Source organism: Harpia harpyja, chromosome 2, assembly GCF_026419915.1.
Source record: "Harpia harpyja isolate bHarHar1 chromosome 2, bHarHar1 primary haplotype, whole genome shotgun sequence".
Taxonomy (NCBI): domain Eukaryota; kingdom Metazoa; phylum Chordata; class Aves; order Accipitriformes; family Accipitridae; genus Harpia; species Harpia harpyja.
Genome location: NC_068941.1, coordinates 88,255,159 through 88,272,908, shown reverse-complemented (window position 1 = coordinate 88,272,908; position 17,750 = coordinate 88,255,159). Strand labels below are relative to the sequence as shown.

General features: G+C 46.5%; 1 protein-coding gene across 1 annotated transcript in view; it reads left to right on the top strand.

Moving 5' to 3' along the window:
• The window catches only part of GFRA4 (GDNF family receptor alpha 4), a 71,471-nt gene that overhangs the window by 46,231 nt on the left and 7,490 nt on the right, over positions 1–17,750 (top strand). Inside the window, exons 2-3 of the mRNA XM_052780841.1 lie at positions 11,117–11,395; positions 14,195–14,275. Of these exons, the coding sequence (XP_052636801.1) occupies positions 11,117–11,395; positions 14,195–14,275 (360 nt within the window). The remainder of the gene's footprint in view (positions 1–11,116; positions 11,396–14,194; positions 14,276–17,750) is intronic.

Sequence of the window (17,750 nt, the reverse complement as noted above, 5' to 3'; positions counted from 1 at the left end):
TTGAAAGTCTGCATTTTCAATGCTCCTGATGGGAGATGTTGCTTGTACAAATTTCCCTCTGGGTTTTAACTTGCTCCTAAGATTTCCGACAGGAAAGTGCAAGAATTATTTGAAGGAAATAAGAGCATTGCAATACACATAGATGATATCCTGAAAGATTGGGAGGGGGACACAACAAAAGGGGAAGACAACAAAAGGCTGCAGAAGTGGGTCAGGAAATGGGGCATGGCAAGAGAAATCTAATTTAAAATCAGAAACATGAGATATTTGGGAGAAAGGATAAGAGAATCGACATAGACACAGACCCTGGCCAAAGCCAGGTTATTACAGAAATGCTGCTTTGACAGATAAGAAAGATTTGCAGAGTTTGATTCCTGGAATAAAACGAGATGACAATTCTTCTTTCTGGGTTGTTATGCAGAAGGACTCAAAATGAAACAGGACTGCCAACCTGGACAGGGAGTTTTGAAAGCCTAAGAGAGAAGAAAGCAAGCACCTGAGTTTTGGCAAGCTGTGTCACCCAAAGATGAACCACCCGGCCAGTAAATCCCTCTATAAATTACTCAGGACAGTGTAACAAAACTCTTGTGCACTTTGCAGACTGGTGGCATTGGTTTTCAGAAATACTCTGGAAACAGCATCTTAATGTATAGAGGGAAGTCTTTCCTATGGAAGATGTTAAAGAAAAATATTCAGGTAGGGAAGATGGATCCCAACAAAAAATGGACCCCAAATTAATTGTTCCCAAAGCAAAAAGCTCATTCATCTGCCAGAAAGCAGGAAGGTGTTTAGTTTTCATTTTTCAGCAGCATCTGTGAAGTTTGAGTAGTGTGCAAACCAGCAAAACAAGAGCTGAGAGCAGGCACAGTCCTGAGAGTGTTGAAAGAGTCTGTTCTTGAAGACTGTGTGGAGAATGGTGTAACACATGCAAATCTGTTGGAAGAAATTTCTCTCATCTCAAATGCAGTAGGGAATAAACTTCTGGAGGCCATGGCAAAAGACAAGACTTGCAGAAAGCTATTAACAGTGTCACTGAAAGAAGGCTTGGGAATTACATATCAGTTCAGATCAGAACTTTCTGTAATTGATAGTATAGCGTACAGATGTAAAAATTAGTAGTTGCCAAAAATGCTACAGCACTGAGGTCTTCTATAGCATCTGTGAGATCTTGAAAAATGTATTGCAGCGGTCACAAATGAACAAAGAGATGAAGAAAATGGCTAAATGGATATGCATGAAATCATTTCTACCTTAGAGAGAAAAAACAATGACGATGGATCAGATATGGTGGACCTGTTGGATTATCCAGGGTACCCTGAGACTGCATTATTAGAGACTCTTCTATTAAGGTATCTTGTAGGAAACAGCAAACCTTTATTTGGCAGCTTCCAGAAATGGTCATGTTTTACGTCAGTCCATACTCAATTGACAGGACTTTGCAAGATTTTGAAGAGTTGGTGAATGCCGGAATTCTTCAGTCAAATGATTTGAAGCAAAGAGGAGTTAAAAAATTATATATATGTATATTTATATATATGTATAAACCCATTACAGGCTCTGAAAAAGATCTGTATCTCACTCTGCCGGACTTAAGAAGACTGCCTTTAAGGCACTGATCATTGCTAGCTGAAATTTTGCTCAGAAAGCTGAGAATTAGACTGCCTTGCTTATTCAAATCTGGGCTGGGAAGCTGAGCTGATCTTGAGGCACAGATAGATAGACAGGTAGATAAAAATACATGTACAAAACCAGATGATAGCTGAGGAGCTCAGTTACTACAGGCTCTGTGGCTGATGACCCCTGAATGCTGTTTTAGTGGCAGTTGAGCATAAGCTGCAATGCGAGAAGAATTTCCATTTGCAAAAGGGGAGATGTAAAGGGCTTACACCCAGGTTAATCTAGGAAATAGAGACCATTTTAACAGCATGTTCTCCAATCTCCAATCTCAGTATAGTCCTGTGAAACATTTCTTTTAAATATAGATCTTGCTACAAGTGGGGACTGTTGAGGAACCCCAAACACCACAGTACTAAGCTCTTTTGGGGATCTCACAGCTCAGTGACTGTAGTTAAGGAGTATACACTTATCACTGCTCTGCCTTGAGAAGAGTAAATGTAGCTGTTAGAAGCACCAGAAAAATGCCTGTACTAATAGTCGGAGCACCTTCTTTCCTCTAAAGACTGGAAAATCAGCCCCATGGCAATTACTGATAATGAACTTGAGCATGTAATCCAAGTAGGGGAAACTGTTGTAAACATCTAGCATGTTGCTGATGTCACGACTACTGCTTTGATTAAATTATTCTTTAGTTCTCCCAATTCCCCCCTATATAAAACTCCATTTGTCTTTGCATGTCTCTACATAGGATTGTGCCACCCTTGCCCCATGCTTCCTGCATCTGCTTGCAGAATGCCCTGTTTGTTCCTTACCTTAGACTTATTTCTGGGACGGGGACATTTTATTTCCTTTCTGGGTGTCAAACCCAGCTGAAACCAAGGTCATAGGCTTCTTGATGGTGGCACAAAGCAAGTCATCAACATTGCAATTGTAATTGGTTGCCCAGAGTGGTGGTCGATGCCCCATCCCTGGAAACTTTCAAGGTCAGGTTGAAGGGGGCTCTGAACAACCTGATCGAGTTGAAGATGTCCCTGCCCATGGCAGGGGGGTTGGACTAGATGACCCTTAAAGGTCCCTTCCAACCCAAACCATTCTACGATTTTATGACTCCATGATTTTTTTGAAGTCTCCAGCTTCCATCTAAACTTGCCCCTTTTTGCCACAATTCAGGGTGGCAACACACTGAAAAACACGCTTCCCCTCTCCAGTGGGGGATGGACTTCTATGTTTGGGGCTCCTATAGCCAGATCTTGCTTAGAAAAAGACCTCATCAGGACTGTTGCTTTCACTGTTGCAGTGGAGAGCTCTGACATGTCGCACACTCTTCTCAAGGATATCAAAGAGGAAAAGAAAATGTCATAGCGCTGGACAGGGTGAATGGCAGTCACCCGTGTGTGAAGCATTACTGACGATTGCTATCCTTTCTAGATTGCTCTCAGTTCATCTGAATGCAGCACCAATTGAAGTGATAATGACTCCTCTTTCAATGGCAGCTTTCATTCAAAGTATTTTGATATGCCAGTAAGAGTTGCTTTAAAATGCCAGCAATAAATACACATTCAAAGCAATACACTTAGTGCCTCGGCTGTAAAGTCCATATATGTTCCCATCAGCTGTGGTTTTGACTGAATAAATGCTAGGCATGAACAATACTCACTGCATTTTCCACAACCCTCCCTCCACACACACACACACACTCGCACATGCCCGTGCATGCATACATTCTCTCTTCCCTGCTTTCTGGGGAGATCAGACTGAGGTTTTCCAAGAGATGCAGGCAACCTGTATGCTTCTCACCTTGCAGCCATGGCCAGCTACACTGCCTTAGTGTGCCATGCCACTCCAAAAAAATGCATAACGGATTCCTCTCTTAGGGACAGGATGCCCACAATGTCTTCTTGGGATCAGCCTAATAGAAAGAGTAAAGATGACTCTGAATATCAAGAATCCTCGATATTCTTATTGAGTCACCTTCCTTGGGATGCACTTTCTACAGCATACGAAGGTCAAATACCAGTCGTGAAGCCATAAGAAGTCACACAATCAAAGCTCTTGCTCACCATCATCTTTTGGGTGAATGGGGGTATGTCAGAGCCCTGCCCAGCACATAAGGACGTCTCTGGATGAGGAACATGAGAGGTCAGAAAGGGGAAAGAAGACAAGGTAGTGTGGTTGAGCAGACCCAGCCAGAGCTAGAGCTAAAAAGGAGCCGTCTTGGGTCTAAATTTGCTTTGCTGTGCCTCAGCAGAGAATCTTTATGTCTCTACCACATGGCCAGGACATTTTAAAGTTCAACTTAGGTGGAACTTGTGGTCTTACGTGTATCTACTTTAAGTATTTAGAGATCTCCTCTAGCCCTTGAGACCTCACAGCCTTTAATAATAGTTGTCTTTACAGCTCTCTGCTAGATGTGCTCTTATCTTCACAGACTAGGAGCTGATATCCCGAGACCCTCAGTTATCCCACAGGATGGGATGCTTATTTTTAGGCACCAGTGTTAAGATCCTAGTGATCACAGGCCCCAGTAACCACTGTCTCCTGTTGGTGGTATAACTGGTTAGCTTTGGAATGGGGGAAGCACCTCTTTTACACCAGAAATCAGGGACTGAACCCCCCCAATATATCAATAACACGGTGTCCCCAAATTTTAGCAAGCAACGAATGTGACATGGATCATGTTCACTGGCAAAACTTGTATCCTGTTGTACAATATGGGTTTCAGGGTACACACTTCAGAATAGCATGTACCCAGTCTGAGACTTCATGGATGCTCAAAAGTTTTAAGCCTTCTTTCTAGTCAGATGGATTAATCTTATTTGGAATAGGTACGCAACTATTTGCAACCAGGTCATGCACTGAGTGTGACGGTCTGATTTGCATCTTCCTTTCATACGAATATTTTTTATAGCTGATTCGGTGGTTAGTCTGGCTGAGTCAGGCCAGCAGGACGGGGCATTCCAGAGGCATTTTTAGAAAACAAAGGCTAAAGCCTTGTCAAAAAGGATGAGTTAGTGTAGGAGAGTAGTGATATCTAGGGAGACTTCACACCAAGTTACCATGAGGTAATAAATGAAGAATAGATGAAGAATTTTTTTCTCCTTAAGGGTAATGGAGGCATGATGTAACTTCACCAGACCACAGACACCCAGAGGGCTCAAGATTTTTTTCCAACTTGAAAGTTTGCAGACATAATCCAACAACTGATGCCCCAGCCCATGATTTTTTTTTTTTCTTTTTTTTCCTAGCCAGGTTCTAGTCATTGATCTGGTAGGGAACAAAGAAATGGCTTCATCTTTTCAGGCTTCGTCAAAGTCAGAGCGACACTTGCCTCCTTGGCAAATGGCTAAAAGAGAGCTGCAGATGAGAAGGGCTGTCAAAGACAAATAGGGGATTATTGAGTTCATCTCAGCAGATGTCTAAAACCCGACTCACTGAACCCTCTTTGGCTTTCATTTAACGCTTGTGGCCATCACATTTCACTCTCACTTTGCATTGTAAGTCCTCACAGGGCAGAGAATAGCCCACGAAAAACATTTGTTCATCATCTGACTTGCGCAGATCCATCATGCCAAAGGACAGCTGGGATGGCTTGCTTAATAAAATTCCTGCCACCACAGGGGTCTTGACCTACAGGACATCTCAAGTTTTCAGGCTTCTCTGAAGGTATCTAGGTGTCATGTATTAGTCTATGATAAGCAGGAAGACAGATCAGAGGAATGTGGTTTCTTTTGGGTTTGATTCCATATAATGAGTAAATTATCTTCTACATTATTATATTGGAGGAGAAGGAAACAGTGAATGTTATTGTATTTATTTCTATTTCCCCAGTGCCTGTAAAGTCCTGCTTGAAGGCGCCGAGCAAATACAGACAAAAGATTGCTTATAACCTGAAAGTAAGGGAAGAAAGTTCAGAGCTGTAGGTACAGAGTCAGGCAGTACATTTTTAATGCCTGCTCGAGACACGCAGCTTGTTGTTGGTCTGAACTTTCCAGTATTGCTTTGACACCCTCAGGCATAACATTCCTGAGCTGTTCTCAGCAAATTCCACCCCCCCCAGTGCTGAGTGGGAAGAATCACTAGCAAAAGAAGATCAGCTTGCATTGTGGGATTTCATTATGTGTGTGTTATGTTGTAAAACCATCTAAGTTCACAGAGGGCTGATAGCAATGAATGGTGTCATCCTCCTCGCGTGAGCTGCTCTGATCTAATCCAGCAAACAGTGAGCCAGCCCTCAAAGTGTTCACGGTGTTGGAGGACTGAGCGTGCACCAAGCTCAGGGCAAGACAGACGGAAGGGAAGGAAACTTTCCCTTGCCTGGAGAACAGCATCCCGAAGAGGATTGCTGGGCACTACGACATCCAGATGACAGCTATGAGTTCTGGACAAGGTGTGTGGGATCTCCTGGGAGGGCTGTTCTCAAGCAGGTTTGGGGGAAGGACCATTGGTATGGTGGAGGTGTTTACTGGGGCAGCTCTGCACACTCTGCAGCTATTTTGACAGTAAATGGGAAATGAAGCTTGAGCTCTATACAAGAGCTTGTTCCTTAGGTGATCCTGAGCACTTGGCTGTAAAATCATGATGTGAAAACATAGTCTAAACAAGGTTTAGCAGTGACCACCTGCATTAGCCACCTGGCCCCATTCATGTATCACTATTGGTTTATGAATATTTGGGAAATACTGGGAATATTTCTTCCAGACTCTCTTTCCCATTATTTTTCACTCCAGGACAACTGTGTGTAACAACTTATTTCTGACAGCTCTGGGTAAGTTGAAAGTTTCTGGATATCAGGCAGTTGCCCATTAGCAAGCACCAACGTCTGTCCTACAGATGACCTAATTTGACCCAGCCTATTAGGATTGCCCAGTGATGGCCATTTCTCCCAGCTGAACGCAGAGGGATGGTCTGGTCCCCACCTCAGGTTTAGACCCCGGTTCTGCAGGTGTCTGTCACGTTAGCGCAGGATGCAAGAACACTTTGCAATGTCCTCTCCCAGCCGTTCACGTGGGTGGAAGACTGACTCTGGCATGAAGAGAGCCATCCACTTTTGCAGGCAAAACAAGGCTTGTAGAGGGACAGCCTCTCACACACCATGACATGTTGCATGTGATATGTCTGGTCAGCAGAAGACCTCTGAAGTTCAGCAGGCACATGAGGTGGCAGAGCAGAAGGGATCCCACAGCATGGAGAATGCATGAACACAGGAGATCCAGCCTGAGCACGAGGGGAGTGAGAGGCAGGAGCCTTCTGCGTCATACTTGTACTCATTGTGCAAGATTTGGCAGGCCTGGTTGAGGAAGAATTATGTAAAAGATGTCCAACTAACCTAAAGGGGTAATAAACCACTCCTGTTGCTTTGTTGGAGAATTTGGGTGGTTATTCTCCTCTCTATTGTAAAAGCAAACACCAAATATTCTGGAGTCAACAGCTTGTCATGGCAATAAAAACAGTGTTCATCACTCCCTAGGACCGTGCGTGAATCAGGGAGGTAAAAGGATTCACACCTCATCCATACAAAAACTGGAGGGGAGGGGGATGTATCCCAAAGCCCCAGGTTGAGCAGCACCATGAGAAACAGTGTAGTCCCTCCTATAACATCTGAAGCCCAAGCGTTGGTTGGATCAGAAAGGCCGAGTGGCAGGGCCCCGCGCTGGTGCTCTCCAGGCATTTTGTTCACCGTTTCCAGACCCCATGGGGTCATCTCCATACTTCTGTACCCCAGGCACAGCTGCATGTCCTTGGTGAAGAAAACGGTCTCCTTGGCGGAGAGCCAGACCTCGTTCAACCAAACGCACTTTGAGATACCTGTATAAGAAGAACCGAGGGTCTGTTAAGGCAATGGGAAGAGCCAGATTTTTCCTGCACGTTAGGAGTAACTTTATGCAAGTGTCACTGAGGTAAGCAAGAGCAGAAACAGATGTGGAGCATAGCTACAAACAGGATGTGAAAATAAACTCATTACTCCATCTGCCCACCGTAAACAGCATGAAATTAGCAGCAAGCGAGGAATAAAAATCCAGACAAATGGCCTTTTAAAGAGAGCAGAGGGAGCTGGAAGGTCTGCTATTAGAAAAGCAGAGGCATGGAAATCCCAAGCCGTGCACAACCCGGTGCATATCCCGAGCCCCCTGGTCAGCCAGGGGCAGAGATGGAGGAAAATCCTGTGGCGGAGAGTCCGCAAGATGTTATTTTTGAAGGCAAAACCAGAAAGGGCACTCCATCTTTGGGAGAGAAGACCTGATTTTGCTTTTGTCCCTGCCTACTAGGAAGCACCATCTATTTTATAAGTCACAGAGATTTATTTTTTTTTTCCCTAAGAGCCGCTCTTTTAATGTTGCATAAAATTACTCTCTCAGGGGTAGTGTGAGGAGGAAAAACGTGGTGTTATGTTGTCTCAGTTGCAAAGACAATGCTAACAATAAAAGCCCCTGAATGATTTGGTTTTTAAGGGACATGATTATGGAACAGGTCATTCGTGACGCTCCACTTCAAGTTGCTTCAAGCACCTCTGTCATAAAGTCTGAATGAGGATGTTTTATGCTTTGGGCTTGGGCTGTAAATATTCACCCCTGGCCTTTGTTCTATGAAGCAAGTCTCAGCTTGAGGATATATTTACTTAAAATTTTGCAGGAAAATTTCTCAAATGGTCAATCTGCTTGATTTATTTAAAGTGGGATCCCAAAGTGTTTTACGGCTTTTACAGGCTGGCTGTGTTTATAACCATCCTGGGGAGTATCTCCTGCAATTCATGTAGTGGAGAGGGGGAAGGAGAGTCATAATTTCTATTTTAACCTACTTTTCTAGCAGCTGACATGACACTGACAAAGTCATCTCTTCTAGAATAAAACCTGCCATGCTTTATCCTCGACCAGAGGAGATCCTTTGGAGACAGCCAGGGCAAAATAAGTCAAGCACTTTTTTTTTTCCCCTACGGATTCTGCTCAGATATGTGCATGGAAAAATTCAGTGGTGTCTGAAAGCAAGGACTATGAGCAGCTCTGGCTCATTTTATGGATCGCAGTGAAATTGCAGACCAAATGATATTTCAAGGAAACTGGTTCCTTGTGTTCAGAGTTCTTCAAGATATGACAGCCCGAGGCAGAGTTTCCTGCGTGTTGGAAATAATTTCTCTCTCCACATTTGGCAGATCCAAACAAGCCTTGAGTGCTAAATAAACCAGGTCTGTGAATGAATCAGGAGTACGAGAACTCAAATTTGAGGTGTTGTGAGATTTGAAATGACTGAAAGCTTGACGTTGGCCATGAGGCACTTCAAAATAGTCTGGAGTTTGATGAAAGGTTTTGCATTTGAGATGCCATTGGGATATTTCAGGAGGAAACCTCCTGGTGGGTTCACCCAAAGTTTGTAATAAACATAATTGAAATATCTGAACTCCAGCTGCTACCTTCTACTCTAATCAAGAGCAACAGAAGCAGCTTCTTCTTAGCAAACATGCTGTGACTGCTGAGGGAAGAGAAATGAATATACTGGGCTCGAGCACTGAACTGGGAAGGCAGCAGAGGCAGATGTAGAAATTCAGGACAGGAGAGGTAACAGGTGGAAGGAGGAAAAAGGGACTTTTTGGAGAGATCAATAGACTCTTGGAGAGAGGGGAGAACTCACGAAGCCCTCAGAGATGGAAATCAGGGCCCAGCATTTTTCTCAGGAGAGAGGATTTTCTAATATTGCCCAAGTTGGGTCTCACCAGAAACAGACCCTGGAGGGGCTCAGAAACCAGAAGGTGCCCCCACCTTATCTACCCCGTGAAGGGTAAGGTGTCTTTACCCTTCTGGTTCCTATCCAAAGGGAAGACAAATTATGCGAGGGACAAGGAGCTCCTTTGGGAAGTATTTGAGAAGTCCTCCTTCAAGGTCATGACAGCACTTTCTGGTTTTGTAGTACAGCGAGATCCAAAATTACATTATAGGCACAGGGGCTGATTCTTCCCTTCCGTAAACCAGGTTTCCCTCTTCATCACTCCCCCAACCCATGCTGCAGCCATGCCTGACCTATGTCAACATGCTCCAGAGCATCACACCAACTGGAAAGAGCGCGATTCGCCTTGTCCTGACCCCGTCTCCTCTCCATCACCTGGCTATCACCATGCCCTGCCATCGTTGGGGTGCGGCGATGCAGCCGTGACCCTTGGACTGAGCACATCCCCAGCAGTCACTCTGGATGTGGCCAGCCTGTTTTAGAAAGGAAGAGCATTTAATAGCATGGAAACGGTCTGCTCCAGGCCACGGGGGCACAGCACCACAGAGCCCCCCCGACCATGTTTAATTTATTGGTGTACACGTAGCAATAATATCTTCCTCCCACGCTATCCTCTATTCTTTCAGCGTGGGGAACAGAACACTTCTGGTGTTTTTACAAGTAATTGAGGAGAAGTTACGGAAGCTTGGAAAAAGCCAAGGCAAAACGATGGGAGTCCTGGGGAGGTGGTGGCAGTGAACAAGGGCCAGCTCCTGGGACACATGTGGGCTGACTCCATGTCTCAAAACACCCCATACAGAGCCATTCATAGCTTCGGGGAGGTGTACACAGAGTTAAATTGTGCGCAAGGAAGAAAATCTGGGGGTCTCCATAGCATTGGTCTGCTCTTAACATCAGATGGGAGAAATAAGATAAGGAACTGGGGGAGCAAAGGGCTTGGAGAGCTTTTTGTGCTCCAAGCTGGAAAGAGCAAGCACCAGGAACTGGTCAAGTTGAGGCAAGGGAGATTTAGGTTAGATATTAGGAAAAATTTTTTTACTGAGAGGGTTGTCAAACATTGGAATGGGCTGCCCAGGGAAGTGGTTGAGTCACCATCCCTGGAGGTATTCAAAAAGCGAGTGGACAGGGTACTCCAGGGCATGGTTTAGGGGGCACGGTTAATGGTTGGACTCGATGATCTTGAAGGTCTTTTCCAACCAAAATGATTCTATGATTCTATGATTCTATGAAGTCTCTGCCACATATAATCCTTCTTCCAGGCTGACCCCATCCAGGGTCACCCTCTGAAATCAGGAAGAACCCGGTCTCCAGGAAAGAGGTGACCTCTCCTTCTGGCTCCTCGGCTTGACGCCACATGCATCTCGCTGCTGCTGGTGGCCCAGCAATATGGGAGAGAGAGTGTTGGGTTGAGGTGTTGAATCTCAGGTTGTGTCTTGTCTCTTTAACATCCCTTCAACTTCCCATTCCTGCTCCTCTGCGACACTGCTGAGCAATGCTGCAGCACACTCGAGCAGCCAGTGTTCCCCATCATGGGGGCAATCCATGAGTAGTAGTGGCAAGCCTGGGGATTTAAACCCTTCAGTTGACCTTTGGGGAGGGATCTGCCCACTTAAGACTTCAGAAGCAGGGTCGTTCCTTGTCGAGTGGGTGGTGATAAGAGAGATTTCCATCTCTGCACGTGAAGATGGACATCCCAGCCTGGTCCAGCTCATGGGAGACAAAATTCATTTCCCACCTGGGGTTGCTCCATCACCCTCACACCACTTCTCTGGTTTTCTTGCAGAAGGTATGGCGGAAGCTGTCAGCTCTAGCAGGGACTGCCTTCAAGCCGGTGAGTCCTGTACCAATGACCCCATCTGCAGCGCCAAATTCAGGACCCTCCGGCAATGCATCGCAGGCAATGGAGCCAACAAGCTGGGCCCCGATGCCAAGAACCAGTGCCGGAGCACCGTGACGGCCCTGCTCTCCAGCCAGCTATACGGCTGCAAGTGCAAGCGAGGCATGAAAAAGGAGAAGCACTGCTTGAGTGTCTACTGGAGCATCCACCACACGTTGATGGAAGGTCAGTTGAGCAGAGTACTCATTTCTGACGATCTTCCTAAAAGGGAATTACTGCTGGGGCTTTCTACAGAGCTCCCCAGCACCTAAGTGGCTGCAAAAAAAGGTCACCCCTGTAGTATCCCATTCCCTCTCAAGACCTACTGACCCCCACAGTAATAACATTTTGGGGAAAGCAATCCTGAAAACCTAAGACACCTCCTTCCTATTTTTTTTAACCTGCCCTTTTTCTTGTGATGTTCCCAGTATACCTTGAGACCTTTTGCTGGGGAAATGCATGGTATGTTTTGCATCTAAGTATGTTAGCCAAGACCATGAAAGCCATGGATTTTACAGAAACACTATACAAAGCATGGACGTTGGGGAAAAAACAGCATGAACTTAAAAATATCACTCTCTTGGAGGCTCTCAAATGTACCAGTGTCTTTGGGTTAGTGAAGATTTGGGGCTGGTGACATCAAGTTGGAATTTAAAGTGTTCCCAGAGCCAGTATTTAGTAAGTTTGGATTTTGACGTTTTTTAAGAGTCATCATAAAACTGCACCTCAGTGGCCATAACTCTTCCTTGTCAGGCTGGTGAGTATTTTATGCACCATGAAAATTAAAAAGGGGAATAAAACAGAACCTTCCAGCCATGGGCTGCAAAATAGATTAATAAAACACTGCTGGCTGAAAGCTGAAAGGAAAGGTGCAGGGGTGATAACACAGGCCAAAAGGCCAAGCAAAACAAAGAGGATGGAGACTATAATGCACAGGCTTGCCAGAATGGGAACTGCTTGATCAAGTTCCCGGAAAGCTTTCAGGTGCCGCAGCTTGGAGGGTGCAGAGCGTGGTGGTGTGAGCCAACTGGGGAAACAGGAGACCTCAGCACCTTCCAGCATCCAATCTTTGCCATAATTACGTGCCAGGTGAATTTGTTTGCATTGAAGTGAAGCCTGGGGAAGAGGTAGCAATCCAGCCTCTCCGCTCATCTTAACAGGTTGCTTTGCAACTCCTTCCCCGTGGACCTTCGTGGCGTGAAGCTTTGGACGCAGTTCATCTGCGACGTGGCTGTGGAGGACAGTGGCGTCAGGAGGACTTCCAGCTCCTGCACCACTGCTGGAAGAGCAGTGTGGGGACGGCAGGGAGTGCTGGGAGCAGGCAGGGGCCAGGCGTGGGTCTCCAGATGCAGAGTAGGAGATGGGTGCTGGATGGCCGGGATGGATAGGCTCCCTGCCCAGCGGTTTGGGAACTCTGTCTTGGGGACGACTGTGAGAGGGGTGTTATCGGAGACTGCCAAGACTCTGCCCTACTTCTCCTCTGCTGTCACGTTCTGAGCCCCACATTTTTTCAAGCACTGAGTTCACTTGCAATGCAGATTCACACTGCCAAACCTTTGATTTCCTTGCCTTAATTTCCCTGGGGAAATATATTTCATAACAGTCACATGTTTCAGAGTCCTTAAACACGTTTAATTGACTGAGAAAGGAAGCCAATCCACATGCTCCGTGTAGAGCTTTGTCTCTCAGTCGTACATACCCAGGAGGCTGTAAAAAGCTTCCTGGAAGCCCTCTTATAAAATCAATTGTGGAAGTGTGTGCTCAGGGAATTTACAAAGCATACTATTTACTCAGCTTCTCTTGAGCGCGCCTGTGTTTAGCCACCTTCCCATTTGGAGACACAATAACATGATGACAACCTGATAACAATTCTCTGATAAGGTGCTATATCATCAGGACATAAAACTGCTATGCTGGAACATACAAATGGGCCCCTCTCCAGTCAGTAACGATGCAAGATATTTCAATGAAGGTGTAAAGCTGCCTTGTAATGCACCTGTGGTAATTGCACAGGGCTGTGTACCCTGGGAGCCGTTTCTTCCTGACCGCAGCTGGTGATCAGCATATGCCCGGAGCATGAGGTTTGATAGTCCTTTTATCCCAGCCAGTACATCTGCTGCTGCTGTCCATATCCATCTAAATGTCTAATAAAAAAAAAAAATGATACTGAGCTGTTTGCTTCAATAATATTCTGTGGTATCCATCAGGATGACGGGGCATTACAGACCATTGAGCACGTGAAAGGGAAGCACCAATTGAATAAAATTAGCTTCCCAGCAACTTAAAAATGAAGAGGGGAAGTTTCTGCTGGAGCTGTGGGTCATTAGCTCTACGCCGGGTAAGAAAGGGCTGTTGGCAAGGAGAAGGGGAGAGGTGTTAATAAATATTAAGGCGTGCGCGTTGCTACACACAGAGCCCTGTGCACAGCCCTGGCTGTGTCCTAGAAACAGGTGAGGACCATTGAACCAGGGAGGGACATATAGAAAATAGCAAGAATGGTGATGGAAACTCCATGTATGTAGGGAGCTGGTGGCTTGAACTGTGCCCACGAGCAAGAGCCTGTGCTACATCATGCCTGGTGTCATCAGCGGCAATCCCTGTCAAGGGGCCCAAGTCTTGAGCTATTGAGGGTTGCAACTCAACATTCAGGACATGGTTTAGTGGGCATCGTTGATGGTTGGACTTGATGATCTTGAAGGTCTTTTCCAACCTAAATGATTCTATGATTCTATTTCCCTGAGAGGCTGTCCTACTCCAAAACTGTGATATATTTTAAAAAGCCAGTTACATTCTCTTCCCTTCTCTAAGGATATGGCCATACCTCAGTTCCTGTGACTCTGAGTATCCATTTACTTATGGCCTTTAGAGCACGCAGCCCCTTGGACCCACCAAGCAAACCTGCACTGCATCTGTTGAACCTCGGACATCTCGGACATCCCTCAGGAGCCTCAGCTGCCTGCTCACTAACTTCTCTTTTCAACCCAGGCATGAATGTACTGGAGAGTTCCCCTTACGAGCCGTTCATCAGAGGCTTTGATTACGTCCGGCTGGCATCCATCACCGCAGGTAGGTGGGTGGGAAGATGCTCTTACAGAGACTGGTTCAAACAGGGGGGAACTGGCTGTGGGATCGAGCGCTATGGACAAGGCAGTCCTTTGTGGTCTTTTCACAAAGCATTGATGAGATCTTGCAATCATTTTTCCATGGAGCTGCTTGTGATTCCTGGGCTATACTGTTGGTAGAAGAACATGTCCTAGGAAGAAGCATTTGTGATTTTCATTCTTTGGCGTTTTTCGTGTCCATACTGTGAAGGGCTGGGACTGAGGGACGTAGCAGGAAAGCCTCTTCCAATGAGCCATCACAGGTGGGCTGATTCTCCACAGCAGGTGGATGACCTGTGCCGTGCAGACACCCTGCCGAGCAGGGGCTGCCTGGGTATCGTTAGGTACGAGAACGTACTTCCACATCAGCCACAGGGTCAAACTCTGCAGGCAAAAAGGTCAATAACCCAACGTACCGGTTGATCCCAGCCACAGCCTTTAACCCCATGCCCTGAGGGCAACCTCAGGACTCAGACCCGTGTTCTGCTCTGCATCATGTAAGCCACTTAATAATGTAAGCAGAGCTGCCCGACACCTTTTAACCCTCTTGAGGGCATGAACCGCCGGCTCAGCAGTTAAAAGGTCAGTGCGGTAGCTATTAAGCCATCCATCACCAATGTCACAGCTGCCACCACAACCAGCGTTCGACTCTGCTTATGCACCACAGCCGTGGGGAATCTTTACCGACGCTGATTATTGTTACCAAACTACCTGTCTGGGAGCAGGTAATGTACTCCTCGTGTGTCTCTGGCAGATGTGCCAAAACAGCAATCCTGTTGCAGCTCTTCCCAGATATGCACCTGACTCTGGGGTGGCATCCACAGCTGGAGTGCACCCAAGCAAGTAAGGAGCAGCATGTCCCTGCAGCCAATGGATGTCTGCAGTCCCCGCGATGGCGAGGCACTTGTTAGATGAAAATGTCCGGGAGCAAATTAACCCATCAGCCCTCGACAATCTGAGCAGCGAGAGGAAGGAGGGTGCTCCCTGACCTCACACCTTCTTATTGACTCCACTTGACTGATTTGAGCATGGAAAGTGAAGCATGCACAAAGCTGTTTGCCGGGTCATGGCCTTCTTTACTGGAGTTTTTCCCCTTTTGCTGAAAGTCCTACAGGGCTCTTCAGAGCACGGCAAAATCTAGGGATGGGGAGGATGGGGATTTTTTTGCACGGTTAACGCATTGTCAGGTTTTTAAAGCAGACTGAAACCGGCTGGGCAGCAAAGAGAATGCGCCCAGAGCAGCAGGGATATGTACCAAAGGACTCAGCATCCATCTAGGGACATGAAGTTTCTTGGTTTAACCTTTTTTTCCCTATTTATACTCATCAACACCTTCTATAACATAACTTATGACCTGCCACCCTGTGCCTATCCAGTGCCCGGGATCATACGGTCAGCACTGCCAAAGGACCTTCTTTCAAATCTGCCAAAAAAAAAAATTCCCAAGAACTTGTTGAAACATAAGACATCCCCATGACCGTGTGCCAAGTCAGAGCAACAGGTATTTTTAACCCAATTTTACATAAGCAATATATGGCCACTATTAAAACTGTACACACAGAATTATATCCCTCTGCTCTAATTGTAGCGGTGATTTAAAAAAGCACATCTTCTGTTGTTGCGTGGGAAGAGGAGAAAAGCTAGCGTGTTCCCTGTGATTCATTAGCTGAATGGGTAATGAAACCCTTCCAAGTAACTGTTTCCTTCATGTTTGCTGACAGCTCCCCAGTGTAAACCGATGCTCTAGCAATATTATCTCTGGGCATTTTTAAAGGAAAATACCTATGTGGTGGGAACACACCAAGCAAAAGTTTCACCCATCATAAAATAAGTGCAAAACTTGGAATTTGACTTCCAGCTCACTGTAAGCAGCGGGGACAACAGGAAGGGAAAAATAAATACTCGGAGAAGGAGCATCTGATAATGTCAGTGAAAATGAAGGAGGGCAGCCAGTTCTGAATTGCTCAGAGAGACTGTCAATGTTTTAACACTTGTCAGCAGTGACTGGCTGGTTTTAACTCCCGGCCAAAGATAGGGCTTGACTCTGCATTGGAAATTTATCATTCTGGGGATTTTTCCTCTGTGAAAAAATCCTTCTCTGCTGGGGACAAAGTCCTTCTAGTGTGCTTCAGGTCATGGGCTTAATTCAGAGAGGTGAAAAACGGCTTCAAATTCATTTTCTCTCTCACGCTTCGAGGACCCTCATCTTATCTGTTCGATCAGACAGAGCCTAATGTCTCGACCGACTCCTACCAGGGATTCTGTAGCATTTCCCTGCTCTATAAAACAGAGCCCCATCCATCTTTGAAGGAGCCCCAAAACCGGTGTTATACAAACACCTTTCCCCACATTTGCAGAGGAGGTCGTTGGCATATAAACCCGTGAGACCCCCTATTTGCCTACCGAAGGCAGTGTATTTCTCATCCGTCACCACAGTTCTTGCTTTATTTTCCTGATTGTTCCCCCCGCCGCAAGTTTTCCTCCACCTTCCCTGCATCCCCACAGCACACCCCTGCTCTCCCACCCAGACTGCTAATCTGGGACTTTCTTTCCCCTCTCATTTAAGAAGGTGGAAACGCAGAGCGATTTCGCTGAAGCCAGCAAAGGGGTGACCTTGCAAAGGGTGCGGGAAGAGACCCGCATGGTGCTCACATGCAGGCAGCATCAAGGTCCCAGGGGCATCAGGTTGGATGATAGCTCTGAGCCCCATCCCGTGAAGGGACTGTCGCCGCTTAGGACGTGGGCATACTGGGCAGGACTGGTCTGGATGGGGGAAGCCAGAGCACTGTTTTTTAAGACCTGGAGAGCTCTCGCTTAGCTGAGCAGGTCCTGGGATGAACATAACGCTGCTGCTGCCAAAGCCAGGCTTGACTCTCCGGAGGCCTGAGGAAACTCATTGCACAGGGTAGAGGGTCTGGGGTGCAAGGATTAGCGCAGACCACCCACGTATCAGGAGACCCAGCTTTGCCACTGACTCAGTGCTTGATCTTGAACACTTTTTGGAAAAAGAAGGTCCATTAGAAGAGATCCCATCACCCTAGTGGGTTCAGTCATGGCCATAAATAGAGGCACTTTCTAATGACTGCTGTCTTCCCAGGCCTCAAGTTGGTTAATTCACGTTGGTAAAGTGATATGAGATGCCCAGGGTAGAGCAAAGCTTCATTTTATTAAGTGTAAGATCTTGGCGGACCAGGCTATGGGGTGTGAAATTTGTTGTGTGGCCGTGACACCTCTTGGGAAAGGTGAGTAGGGAAAGGGGATTTGGTCCTGCCAGGACGCAGAGAGCAAATCTGAACTTCACCCTGGCCACTGCCTTCTCGGAGCGGGTGGTGGTCTCCCCGAGGTGGCCATGGGTGGGAGCAGGATGGGGATGAAGGTCTCAGCACAGGGTGGTGCTGCTGGCGGGGAGGTCAGTGCAAAACCCCATCACCATCTCCCAC